The sequence below is a fragment of the Gymnogyps californianus genome, chromosome 1, assembly GCF_018139145.2.
Source record: "Gymnogyps californianus isolate 813 chromosome 1, ASM1813914v2, whole genome shotgun sequence".
NCBI classification, from domain to species: domain Eukaryota; kingdom Metazoa; phylum Chordata; class Aves; order Accipitriformes; family Cathartidae; genus Gymnogyps; species Gymnogyps californianus.
In genome coordinates, this window is record NC_059471.1 from 149,623,093 (window position 1) to 149,637,152 (window position 14,060).

Sequence of the window (14,060 nt, forward strand, 5' to 3'; positions counted from 1 at the left end):
CAGAAACATTATCAATGCAATAAAACATCACACGGAATATATCGAAGCGTTAACGCCTTCTAGATTTTTTTTTTGTTTCCCCCCACCCCCGCAATTTTTTTCTATACAGTTTTAATGCCAACACAACTTACAATTGTATTTTAAAATTAATATTATTGCATTGTTTTTGCATATCTTGTGGAACAGAAAATGCAAAGAGTTACTGATTCCCCTTTCAAAAGCAGAGACAGTGGTTTGTTTTTGCATCCAAGTGGCCCCAGATACAGATCTCCTGCAGTTCAAACCAGGATGTGGAGAACTGCATGCACTTACACACACACGCGCGTGCGCGCGCACACTCGCTCGGTATTGCTCCCACACTCACAGATATACTTAGCACTAAAAAGAACCCAAATCAATCACTCAAATGTGCAAGACTATATCAAGTGCATTGCCTACTATCTTTAAATTATAAAACAACAACAAAAAAAGGAGGTTTCAATTACTAGCAAATAAAATTACAAATTCTTGGTGTACATAATGGTTGGTAAAACTCGTCTATCATTATACTTCTACCAAATTTCAATGGAGAAAAAAACCCAGTTTAAATAATACAACATGATCAAACCAATTTAACATTTGCAAAGGTGAAAATAAACCAAAACAAAAAGGTAGGTGATTACAAAACGTTGTAAACACTCCCTTCTCCCTCCAAAAAAATAATAATAAAATAGTCAAAATAAAAACTGCAACATGCTTTCAAGAAAATATCAAACTGCAAAACAAGGAGAGATCTACACAAGCCCACCACCACCTCAGCAAGTGCGGGGCAGGTCGGCTCAGCCCCGCCGCAGAGCCTGCTCTCTGTTCTCCCACTGGCTGGCACGGCTGGCTGTCTGAGCTCTGACTGGTCGGCAGGAGACTGCCTGAGCTCGGATTGGCTGGCAAGTGACTACTCGAGCTCGGATTGGTTGGCAGGAGTGGCTGCCTGAGCTTGGATTGGTTGGCAGAGACCGCTGCCTGGGAGTCTCGGCAGGGTTGGGCAGCGCTGCCACCTGCCCCTCGGGCGCCCTCGGGCTTCTTCTGCTTCCTCCTCCCCTTTGTGGTACGGGAATCCACAGCAGAAGTCCTCCTCTCCTTCCGAATCAAAGGGCCTTGGCTTTATGGAGACGGTGAGGCTCATACAGAATATGTGCAAAATGATTTTTACAAGCAAAGTTGAAAGACACCCGTTTGACGCAGGGTCCTTTTGGCTAGGGCCATCCACTGGAAGCTGAGGTTCCCCTTCGCGCTCGGGAGGGAGTCGTTGTTCCTTGTGCAGGGACTGAAAAAAAGAGGGAGCTGGCTCTCCTCCTCTTCCTCCTCCTCCTCCTCCTCACTCTTCCTTCATGGACACGTGCTGGGGTTATATCCGCTCCTGAAAAGCTTTCTTACACCACCCAACTCTGCGACTCGTCCCAACAGAAATGAATGAAGAACGCTGTTCCGGTTACTCCAGGTCACGAGAACAGTGAGGCACTTCTGAAACAAACCCATTAGGAACATTGAAACAAATAAAAAACCAGCATCGCTTCCAGCCCTGGCAACTACAGGCTGCTGATATAAATCCTGCTGTCCTTGAGCTCCTCCTGACTTTTTCTACAATCCGGGTTCTGTACCTCTTCCTCTTCCTCTCCTGCACTGTCCTGCCCTGGGTCCCTGCAGTTAACAAAAGGCAAGAGGTTGCCATTGGGGCTCTGCTTGCTGTTACCATTGAGAATGTTGTCTGCTGCATTTTCCATCTCTTCTATCGTCATGTCACAGGCGTCTGCGAGCTCCTGGGTTGTGACCTCAATGAACTTTGGATCTTGAGCAAACTGCATCAGTCCTTCCGAAATCAAGACCTTCAAAAGCACGTAGGGAACCAGAGACAAAGACATATGTTAGTACTCTGCGTCATCAACCCTGTTGCACCCCTAACACAACCCTCTTTACCGCTGTGTTTTCCCCAGTGGTCCTTCTCCTCCCGTTCACGCTGCTAACCCCTGCTTGGAGATGGGCTCTCCTACTCTTGGCATTGTGGGCAGCAATATATCTGTTGCCCTGCTCTTCCGAGGGCCGCGTTTCTAGGTGGCCTTGACACTGCTCGTGTCCTTCGTGACTCTGCAGTCTTACCGCTTCGACCAGGCTGCCAGCGCTGCCGTGAAACTGCCTGCTGCTCCCTCCGGTCTGGCTGGGGACGGTGAGGGAGACCGGCCTGGCTCTCCTGGGGCTGCTGCAGCCGGTGTTGTCAGGGTACCGAGAGCCGCAGTGTACTGACGGGAAGCTGCTGTTGAGCTTCTCACTGGACTCTGCTCCTTCGAGGCGCAGAGTCGGGATGGTCTGTTGCGGCCAGCCACGGCTGCAGGGTGTAGCGGGGGGTGTAGCACACAGCCGAGAGAACATGGTGGGGGAATGGCTTCGCTGGAGTAAGGGACTCAGGCCGGCCACCGCTAACGCCTGTGGACAGAGGAGGAACAAGACGAGTGAGAGCTTGCTCTTAACAGCAGGGCTGGAACAAGGAGGTTCTGGAGAAACTATCTGAGAAAGGCCTGGAGGGTCTCGAAGCTTGTGAAAACAGCTGCCAGCTCCTGGAATGGTTTGGATGTTTCCTGCGAACTCATTTTGCAAGCTTTCCTTTAAATGGTGTATCCTGTGCTAGTGCCAAGCACCAGACTGCGAACTTTCACAACTGCAGTTCTTCAGCCTTAGAGCCACTGCACTGACAGAAGGGATGCAGCCCTGCTCCCCACAGCCTTGCCAGAAACACCACCTCTTCTCCAGTGGGTGAGACAGCAATTCATTTTCCCACCACTGCCACCACCCATACCCCTAACTTTTACTGCCATTTGCTGTGTTTTCTGTAATTGTCTACTGTGGAACCCGAACAGATACCAGATGTGAATTTTACATGTGTCTGCACTTGGCAATAACTATAAACCCACCACTGGATTTTAAGGCATCTGCTGTTGGTGGGAGGATCAATATCTGATGATTATACTTCAAGCCATCCAGTTCTTCCTGTAATCATATACATAACCTCTGAGTCATCCAGCCTCCTTTTATAACAAATTTCTCAAGAAGCCCCTTGTTGCACAGGGCTGATCTGATGCCTTATTCATGGTGACTGCTGCCTTGTTTCATAAGCAATGCCATCAGAGTCGTAAGCTCATCTCATAGAGCTCACTGCTGCCTAGTATGAGCAGAGAAATAAATGCACAGAAAATACAAAAGCATGTGGGTTGTGTTGCAGAGAATCCTCTTGTTCAGGTTGGGGTTAGTCTCACCCAGCTTCAGCTATCTGAAGGCTACATGTTTAGTCTAAGCTGTGTAGAGAGACACCAGCAAGCCTCCTGCCTCTTTTCAATACCTGCCTTAAAAATGCTGTCTGGAGGACGAGACTTAGACAAGACTTATACTTGTGCTTTGGAGATGTTCTTTCCCTCTGTTGACCACAGTGGGACTGAACTGACAGGTTTAAACTAGAGAGCTAACTTTAAGATATCTAAAGTTAAGTGAAGCTCAGTCCATCTGCCACTGAAATCCTTGGGAACTGATAACCATGTTGTGCTGATGAGTTCAGTGACAGATGAACAAAAGAATTAATTATTAGTCACCTACAAGGTTCACCAAGATTTTCTCAGGAATTAGATATCAGACTCCTATCTAATTTCAGTGAGGAAGAAAGCCCTTAAAAATTCATCTGTATAAGTCATGCTCTGCAGGCTATGATGGCCTCAGCACATCCCTTAAACTGCCAGGACTTCAAGACGAGCCCTAGATCTGTCAGGCAGGACAACTGAACCAGTTTTTCAGCTTGTTGGCAGAAACATATACAAGGTGTTTTATCCAAAATGTAAGGTTCTCAGGAAGTTGAAAGAAGCTCTTAGGGATTGCTTTGAGCTTCAGCTGCATATATTTACATATGATGTACGAATATTTTGTGAGAATACCCTTTCAAGCATTCACGAGCAACCGAATCCATTGCGCTTAGCAGAGGCAACCTTTCCACTTTATGTTCTTCTTTTAAGCACTGTTGTGGGCTAACATTTTTGTAAACACATGAACACTGCTGAGTGTTGTCAGCTGGAGGCCAGACGCCTGTTTCAGGGTAACCCTTCAGTCTGGCTGAGTGACACTGGGGTGGGTAGAGCTCCATCCCTCTAGGTTTGGAGCTGCATGGTGGGATGAGGAAGGGTGAAGTAGCTCCATCTTCTTTGTACAGGTTGGAGGGAGCTGATTCTGCCAGCCGGGTGGGCTGAGAGGGTGGGAGGCATGTGTCCCCTCTGCCTGGCCTGCCATGGGATGGCAGGAAGCCTCAGGAGGGCTGTTGCTGCTGTGGGGAACGTGGGAAGCTGTTTCCTGCCCACTCCTCCCTGCCTCAACATATTTGCTGGTTGTCCCTGCCACAGCTGTAACTCTCTGCAGACCACTGCTTTCTGGAGCTCGATCCTTAAAGGATAACTGGCTGGGAGTGGAGCTGAGAAAAGCCAGGGAGCCTCAAGCGCGCTCATCTCTCACTCCTCTGCTCTGACTTCTCACCCCTCCCGCCCCTGCCGCATGGCATTTTCTGCCCCTGTGGCAGCCTAAGGAGGTGGGAAGGTCGTTCTGCCCTGTCCCGGGGGACTGCACAGAGCAGGACACCCCCTTTGCAAGGCTGGCACTACCATTCGCACCTGTTTCTTTTATGGTGACAGAAAGCGGCATCATCAAACTAAAAGACACAAATCTACTTTAGACTGTGACAGCTGGCTAATCATCTAGGTACGTGCCTAAGCATACATTTGCTAGGCTGCTGAATGCAGTTACAAAGGGCTCAAGAAGCTGATTAATTACATGTAATCAATTTATGTTTTAAAATGATTAATTACAGTTACTGGTTACCTTTAATTAATATGAAAGTAGACCCTGCACATTTTATTCATATGCATACTACCATCAAAGCCAGTGTAATTGCACTGCAGCATGCAATTTGGGTAGTTATTTTTATCTTTTAGCTAGTTTTTTATTTTACTCTTTCATGGACATCAGAAAATTATAAATCTGCTGACTCCAAAGAACATGTTCCTGTAGCATTCTTCTGGGAATGATAAAAATCCTGAAAGCAGGAATGGGCATGATGGCAAATACGGTTTCTAAAAATTGGCCCTTTGATATGGGTGAGAAACTATCCCAAATGGTTTTTAAAAAGTTGGTTGGGATACAATGGGAGGGCACTGCAGATGGTAGGGTCTCAGTTACATTGCTGGGCCCTTTGCAGTTATTAATGCTTACCTGATGATGTACCAGATGCAAAGGCAGAACTGTCTTCTGCGAGACGTCTACTCCCTGGTTTTTCTGTCTTTTCAGACACTCTAAGTGAAAAGATGCTCTTCGACCTGAAACAGCAATCACACACAACTGTGTCCATCACTCATAATACACTACAGCTCATCTGTTTTCAATTTCTTTTAGTGCAGTTCCATTGGAGATACAGCAAAGACACCCACATTTTAGGCTCTGTCCACTTTCCCTCAACACCTTGCCCTTTCCAAAGCATTTGTATTTACAAAAAGCAGTCAAGCATCGTGGACCAACCAGCACTACCTTCCAAGCAAGCTGCAAGATAAAATTCTGGATGATGATTTCTATTTTTCCTCTTTTAAAATACTGTCCTAGTAGATACCACGCAGCTGATTTCCCTCCTAAGCAGTGGAAGTGTTCTCAGACTTCTATGGTTCAGGTAAAGCCCTCAGCGGGACTGATGGCAGCTGAGGCTCTGGTGCTGTGCCTGGCTGTACACAACGTGCAGGAGGGGATGTCAGGCTGCTCAGGTGACATCGGCCTCCCGCTTGCATGTGATCTGTGTCCCTTAGCTGCCAGACATACCACAGTTTATGAGGCTGTGTCTATAGCAAGGTCAAGTGGAAGTGAATTAATCAAGGGTTGAATTCACCGGTGAATGGAAGGCTGCTTATATAGACATGAAGCATTTTCAAAGTTTGGAAAGAAAGGAAGAGAAAAAAGCTTTTTTTCTCTTGGAAAAAAAATTTAGGGGGAACTATTGAAACAGTCGCATTGTTTTCTTGCTGTAAAATTAAACTTTACTTCTGTAAATATGAGAAAGGTACTCCCTATACAGGAATTTAAAAGTACTGCAAAGTATGTTTATGAACAAGTGCACAGGCTTTACTTCTGAAGAATGGCAAATAAATCTGGTATTAAAGGTAGAGCCGCATGGCACACTAAAATATTTTGTGGGCTTCTTGATCCTGTTGACATTTTTCTAAAGAAGGAAAGAAAATTAGAATTCTGAAAATAGTAAGTATCTATAATATTGATTTGTTGAGAAAAGGTCCTTTCAGGGGTTGGAGGAAACGTGTTATAACCCAGAGAATGAATGCTACAATGCAGATAAAAAATATTTCCTCTTTCTAGAGAAAAAAACTAGTAAAATGAGTATGACATCACTGTATAAATATTCACTAGAATGTAGTTAACGAAGCATTGTATCAAGGACTGACTGCAAATTTGGCATTACAGATAGATATAGGAATTGTCATTGCCTGATATTTTAAGTTTTGAAATAAAGTAAATGCTTTTAAAATACTCAATTGTACAAGCGTCCTGAAGGATTTGAGTGAAGACTCAGTAGCCCTGCTTTAAAAATTACACTACCTAGTCTGTCACTTTTATTTTGTAAGAATATATTTTATATACAGGATTCTTTTTAGTTTCTCCCGCAAATGTCCTTTTTCTCCACACCAGTACTCAGGAAAAAGGCTGAAAAATATTCTACATAAAAGAGCTCATATTCTTCCAGACTCTCACATTTGTCCTGATAGTTTCGTAAAATCTTGTGATTCATGGATTTCACCTGAGCGTAGTCTGCACGCTCAAGCACTTGAAAATCTCCAGGTACAATTAGAGCAGAAAGCAAATTTGTATTGTATTAACTTAATCTGAAATTCACTGTTTTCCTCATAGCGAACAAAAAAGACAACCTCTCCTTTCTCCCTGCTGAATACACACAGAACAGGACACCATATACTCAAGGCTAGCCCATTCGGTGACTCCCTGGTGATTGTTTGGACAGTCTGCAGTGCTCTAATAAACTCCCCTAATTCACAGGTGGGCTTAATCAAACAGATCATATGGACTATCCAAACAGCCACAGATTCACCTACTGACTGAGCATAAAGTCAGTAGAGTCATGTGCATGATCAGGATCGTATGCATGCTGTGGGATTCCTGGTCTCACAAGCTAAATGCAGCAAACAGCAACACCCGTGCCCACGCATGCTGGGGTTCCTCCAGCGAGATGTGGGAACTCAGTCAAGGCAGAGAAGAGCACAGGCCGCATGTCATGCTGGGAGGTTACCTAGTGCTGAGGAGCACAGAAACCCTTTCTTCGGAGAGTGCCGGGTGTCCTCTCCTTTGTTGTTTTCTGGTGGAGTAAGTTGTCTGTTTTCATCATCTTGGTATGCAAGCCTGGAAAGGAGAACAGAGGGATTCTAGAAAAGCAGCTGATACTGGACAGAATAACCCCTCTTCCAGCAGGGAAGCCAGGAAGATCATGCTATCAAATGGATGCAATAGCGAGCTAGCTTCCAGCTATAACTGGTCCAGGAGCAGTAACAAGAGACCATGAGACAGAGAACGCTCTAAAGATAAGATCTGGGAACGTTAGATGGTAGAATTGTCTGTGGGGGGAGGCCCTGCAGATCCAGATGTCTCATTCAGAGGAGAAGGAATATCCTAGGTGAAAGATATCCTTTTCAATGTTACTTCTCAGGGCTGAACTGCATTTTTTAAAAAAAATATTTTCTGATATTTGAGTTGTCTGACTAAGGTCTTCTGGCTTTATCCCATAAATTGAAATTTTTGTTGAAAAACGTCACCTCTTCCCACCTCTCCCCCTCAATTAAAGAACCACCCAAACACCTTGACTAAAGCTGCAAAGCTCACATTTCGGTAGAGAGCAGACTTGGTTCACTACAGTACTCAATGTCTTCATTCAAATTTTCATCATAAGTCTCATCCTGAGACACTTCCTCTTGGCAAACAATTGCCAGCTGGCTGTCTCTGGAACTGGAGCTAATGAGCAAAAAAGACAAGTCAAGATACGGAGATGGTAAAGACAACCTGCTAATAAAGACAAGAATGACAGGCTCCATCTGTCTCAGTTTATTATAATGTTGAAGAGCTATCATAGAAAAAATCAATGACTGAACAGAGCTGTGGAGTTCACAAATACAAAGCAACAACCTTTGTCTGTGTCTTCTTTCAGAGGAAGAGTTTCTTAAATCAATGCTGAACAATACTGTAAACATATTATTGTCATTTGTGACTACATGTACTCTATAAATGTGCACGTCACACTGACCACATTTCCAAAGGTATACCTCACTGAGCTCAAAGAAAAATCTGAGATGGGCTCTTGGAAATACAGCTTTTTCGCTTGCTGCAAAAGCCGTGGTTGCAAATTTCAGGGAAGCATCCTAGACACTAACAGTAACCCTCTCAGCTCTGTGGTGTATGGTCTCTGCCTCCCAAATCCCTTACTCTGCATCATCTCTCCCCTCTGCCTCCTGTTCACGCTCTTGTTCCTTGCTGTCTTTTCCATCTTTGGTCCCTTTTTTCTCATCACTAACTGCAGAGTGCTTCTACTGAATTCAGTAGGATCTGTTCAAACCCTTAAGCGTGACAGCCCTTAATTCCCTGCTTGCCTCCTCTTTGTCCCTCTGTTTCATGTCTCAGCCCTCATATTTCACTTCATTCTGAGTTTGTGTTTTCTGAGGAGTAAAATACAATCTGAAGGTAGTGTGAATCTTTGAGATACCAACATGGAGGTATTGGAGCCAATGTCAGTCTGTTACTACCATTTGCAGAAGAGAGCAGTGTGGCAGGTTTTTTCATCTTTCAGGGACTAGATAGGAAACATAAATTTATCATTTAATTTAAGCAAAAAGCATTGGGAGAAATGTGCATATGCATGGTATAAAACAGCCTGTAGGACAGTGCTGGAGTGACCTTCCTTCTGAGATGGGAGGCAAGTAAAACTGCTAAGGTGCAGAGAGGAGAAAATCGGTACATGGCAGCTCCCCCTATTCAACGGTCTGTGTTTAGCCAAAACCATACTGAATTTTTGTATGAACATGCCAGGGTGTACTTCACTGTGCTGTCATCAGAGAGTGTCTAGATGTGTGAGCCCAGCTAGAAACTCTACAAAAACCCCAAATTTAGAAACCAGCTAGAAACAGTCCATGCATCACTACCTGCCTGTGGGCAGAAAAGCCCTGAGTTGGGAGTATTTGCTGGAGATGTCATGGTGATCATTATCTCTGTTTCGGCCCTACTGACACCAAAAAGAAGAGCTCATATTCAGCATCAATGGGGATTTGGACTTTCAATGGGATGAAAAATGGGTCTTACACCCAGAGCGCATTAGAGCATGAGGGAGAACACGTACCGTCCCAGTGTTTCGTAGTAATGCGTCCTAATTCAAGGAAGGTGCCCAAGGAAGCAAGGAGAGAAAAGAACACCATGTTAGCAGTGTCACATCAGCACAAGTCAGCAAGGGGGAGGGCAGATGGTGACACATGTTGTGCAACTCCTGTGGCCTCCCTCAGGAAGGCACGAAATCGAAAAACCACTCGGCTCTTTACTTGGGCAATTCTGCACCCACTGAATTTCCTCCATCTTATTGTCCTATTCTGTCCTTTGCTGGGGCAGCATTTCTCCACCTTTCACATTGCCCACTCTCTGCACTGAAAAAAAAAATTCCAGCTCCTTCCTGCTGTCACTGAAAGGGTCAAAAAAGTCCCCCACTGATAAAAATGATACTCCTTTCATATTAGTCATCTGTGTGTAGACAGCCTGAAAGCTGTCCAGAGCAGGGGATTTTCTTTGCTTTGCACAGTATTGCATTTCTGAAAACCTTGCCTCCCTCCTCCCAGAATGCCTTTGATGATGTCTGTAGGGATATGACCCACTGAATGAAAAACCACTGACTTCCACAAAGCTCCCTATTGGGCACTTAAAAGATGAATTGCAGTCTCTTTCAGTTACCAGTTGATAAAACACCCCCCTGTGGCGAAGGAGGGATAAATAACGCTCCTTTTGGTTCTTACAAAGGTTTCTTCATGATAAAGCCCAAAGAAATCAAGTGTGTTGGTCAGTACTGCTGCTGCTTCTTTGCAGCCATCAACTGATGCATATCTGTTGCACCATGGGCTTTGGCACAAGTGGAGAACCAGAAGGCTCAATCCAGGCTGCAGGCTGGGCAATGTCTGGTGGGTGACTTCAGCTACGCAGCAGTGCTCTGGTGTTTGCATGCATGTTCCTATACCTGCTCCCTTGACTCGCTCTCTGCTGTGAAGCTTACCTTTTGGAAGGTAGTTTCCAAGGAGCCTCCTGCACACGTATGGTGGGTGACAAGGGGGTCCCGTGGCCTTCCACTGTGCTGACAGTGCTGGGGTAGCTGGGTGGGCTGGGGAAGCGGCACAGGGCAGTGTTGTTGGCGTTGTTGATGTTGGCATTGGAACCTGAAGATGAGTAGCTGCTGGGAGTGAAGGTGGAGTCTACCAGCTTCTCATGAGATGGAGATTCGGTATCTCCCTGGTTGTTGCCAGACTTATTGATGTGCAAAGGTCGCTGGGTGGTGAATGTCTGGGGGAATGCACTCCTGCCATCACTTTGGTAGTAGCTGACATGGTTTCCGAACAAGCCTCCGGCTCTCTGTCAGAGAAACAGGAATGATTTTCCCTTTGTGAGTGAGAAAAAGTGCAAGGGCCCTGGTGTTTCCTGCTTAGCCTGTTGTTGAGGAAAAAAACATGTGAGGATCAAAGTGTGCAAGATGGCACTGGTGCTCTCTCTTCCAGAGGATAATGCATGGACTTCTCTGTCAGAGAGATTAGGTACGTGCAGGCTGTGAAAGCTTTAGCTTTCCAAGATATTTCAGAGGACTGGCCAGGTGCACAGGTGAGGCAAAGATGTCTCTACACCTCCCACCAGTCTTGGGAGTGCAGGACTGGGTAGGGATGCAAGAACCAGGTAACTGCTCTCTGGTTTTCACAGTGCAGTTTCAAAGCAACATTTAGACATGAGAGGGAATTTGAGAAGAGCTCCAGAAACTATTAATCACCTGGAGGAACAAATGAAGAAAGATTTAATGAGCCAGTTGTGTACTGTTTAGATGATGATTAATGAAAGGGACTGACAGCATCTTTCTGTAAGGAAAGGAGGAAAATGCCAAAGGAGAGGAAATATTACCAGAGGAGACAATTACAAGAAATAGGAATGAAATAAGAAAGAGAAGATTTAGGTAACTTGCTCAGAAAATTTCCTACTTCCATAGGAGCTCTATTGGGTTCTAGTGTACTTTTGGGAAGGATGCTACTTGTGCCACTGAAAGGAGGAGTGAACAAAACACTGAAGTGTGCCTGGCTGCTGCTCTGCAGACTGTAAGATGGCTGAACTGATCTGTTCTTGAGACTCTTTGGCCATTCTCGTTCTGACTTTATTTAGGTTTTATGAGGAAACTTCCATTGAGAAGAAAATGGGATAAAAACTGTGCAAAGTTCTCAGGACCTGGCACCCTGAGTCCAACACTGTTTTCTAGTAGGGTCTAGAAAACAAGAAGGAGGGCCCAGCTGAAATACAGAGTGCATAAAAGAGAATGTAGCACTCTTTGAGCTCAGCTACTCGTCTAGCCTCAGCTTGCAAACTTGTTCAGTACCTACCCGGAAGATATCATCTTCAGAGGCAGCAGAAACAGCTTCTTTCATGGCCTTATCTAGCTCTTCTTCAGCTGTCAGGTCTCCAGAAATTGCTCGTCGGATCTCTGGCCCAATGTCGTGAAGTGTGCGCAGACCAGCCTGCAAAACAGCAAACTATAGAGCTTCATATCTCCGAGTGGGTATATGAGAAATAAAAGCAGTGCTATTTCTTCCTAAGCCCCGTGAAGCCCTTTTACTTGATATAGCATCCCCAGCTCCTAGAAAAACACCAACAAATTCTGTTCTTTCATCTCCAGCTTAGAGAGGGAGAAACTCTTAGCAATCCAACCGAGGAATGTTTGTTGCTAGTCCCCTGGCTTCATCACAACAGGACATAGACATAAATCCACAGGCTTGACTAAGCAAGTCTGCATGCTTTCAACTTTGAGTTCTCAGATCCACAACCAGAAGCCCTAGAGCAGCCACAGTTCCAGCTGAACCATGTACTCGGCGCCTCTGAAAATCTCTTCTTTTTAATCAGCAGCTTAAATATGGATTTAATAGCTAAACTTCTGGCATCTGGACCTGGACAGTCCTCAAACCCCTCACTGACTGGAATCCATTCCAGGGAGTCCATCCAGGGAGGTAAGCTATGGTTATGCCAAGACCTCAGTCTGTGTCTGTGTCTGCGTCACAGCACTTTTTAGCTTGCTGGAACTCCAGTCACCCTTTGTCCTTACTGTACACTCGGGGACATAAATGGTGCTGCTTATACAGTCAATGGGGCTTTCTCATTCTTTCACACAGCCTGGTAGTCCACCCAGTGAACATGTAGCACAGTGGTGAACAGATCCCAGGTCTTAGAGCCTGATGCCCCATCCATTGGATGGCCTTGGCATCCAGGTATGCTTTTTGCGGGTAGAATGAATGTGGTAATAAGCAAATGTCTGCTGGACACTTCATACCAGTTCTCTAAAAGGAACCCAAATTTCAAATATTACCAGCAGATTGATAACTGTGGATATACCTCACTTGTGCCTTCCACCTCCAGAGCTAAGGGATGTGGCCCATGGTACATATATGTTTATCCAAAAGGGCTGATGTGGTAATTCAAGGGGTCTACAAGCTCCTTTCCATTGGGGATAGTCCATTGCAGCCCCCAGAATGGTTGAGAGGGAAGTGGGGTCAAATGCCTCTACTGTACCACCCCTGTCCATCCTGTGCCCGCTTGTCACCTGCAAGGAGAGCGCGTTGCGCTGGGAGGGCTTGCCCACCAGTCCCTGTTCTTTACGTTTCTTGAACTTCCGGAAATACTCCTGAATCAGGAAAGTGGCATAGAACTTCCCGACGGTCACCTCGTCATCTGCAAAGGGGTATTTAAAAAAAAATAAAAATAAATAAGCAACTGATTTTAAACAGTGTATTTGCTAATGCGAGCCTTGCAATTCGCAGCAGAAACACTATGTGCTGCAGTACATCTCTGCTTTTTATGGCATCAAGATGCAGGGCTGAAGGAAGGGATTGCTCCACAGCCAAAGCTTGCTGTAAGTAGTCAGGAGGAGAGGTGCCCGTGGCAGTTGAATAGACTGGCTCTGCTGGCAGAGAACCCCTATAGCTATGCACCTCTGGATGTACGTTTTTTATGGTGAAGCACCTCTAATCTTTGCAGTCTCTGGTATTGGTTTACCACATAGGATCTTGCTATAGCAGCAGCCTCCCAGTCTGGGTCAACACATGCTGCTCTGTCTTGTGATAGCCTGGGGTAATACATACTCAGAGTCTGGGCTCACCGACAGCATCTTACTGACCATCCATCCCAGACCTGATCTGGCCCTTCTCTGCATTGAAATTCTGTCTGGTTGTGCCTAGCATGGGTGTGAGAGAACCAAAATGATCATCTCTGCCCAGAAATGCAGTCATTGCTGGCTGTATTCTCACTCAATACAAACTGTCAGTCAGCCAAAATGTGCACTAAGTTTTCACCCAGGTAACTCTGCTCCCTTCTCCAAACCCACTGGAAATTTTGTAAGACATGGTTCACTGACTTCAGGGCAGGCTGAGCAAGGTTCAGGATCTGTCTGCAACTGTTAACTGACTGCCAAGTGCTGTTTTGTGCCCCTGGAGCCACCTGGAAGGTCAGTGAAGGCCACAGTGGATGCCCATGCACCTGGGGTCCCAAGAAGCCTAGCAAAGGAGCTGCCCAGAAGCCTGGCAATTACAGCCTACCAGGGACACTGCATAGAAACCCACAGCAATCTGTTACACCAGTTCAGACTGGCTGAGGAATGTCCCCAGGCACATGAGTCTTTGACAGGTATCATAGCAGAAAGCAGTTACGTGAGCAAAAAAAGAGTTATATGCCAT

General features: G+C 45.7%; 1 protein-coding gene across 2 annotated transcripts in view; it reads right to left on the reverse strand.

The window, feature by feature from the left end:
- Positions 1-1,365: 1,365 nt before the first annotated feature.
- CACNA1C (calcium voltage-gated channel subunit alpha1 C) overlaps positions 1,366-14,060 on the reverse strand; it is a 487,530-nt gene continuing 474,835 nt past the window's right edge. The window contains exons 42-51 of one of the 2 annotated variants that reach the window (XM_050892854.1): positions 12,932-13,059; positions 11,721-11,855; positions 10,364-10,716; positions 9,449-9,475; positions 7,945-8,073; positions 7,358-7,467; positions 5,272-5,375; positions 2,134-2,457; positions 1,730-1,862; positions 1,366-1,500 (exon numbers count right to left, since the gene is read on the reverse strand). In XM_050892854.1, the coding sequence (XP_050748811.1) occupies positions 1,469-1,500; positions 1,730-1,862; positions 2,134-2,457; positions 5,272-5,375; positions 7,358-7,467; positions 7,945-8,073; positions 9,449-9,475; positions 10,364-10,716; positions 11,721-11,855; positions 12,932-13,059 (1,475 nt within the window). In that variant the 3' untranslated portion in view covers positions 1,366-1,468. Of the gene's footprint in view, positions 1,863-2,133; positions 2,458-5,271; positions 5,376-7,357; positions 7,468-7,944; positions 8,074-9,448; positions 9,476-10,363; positions 10,717-11,720; positions 11,856-12,931; positions 13,060-14,060 lie in introns of both variants that reach the window. The other variant, XM_050892845.1, reaches the window with a different exon arrangement.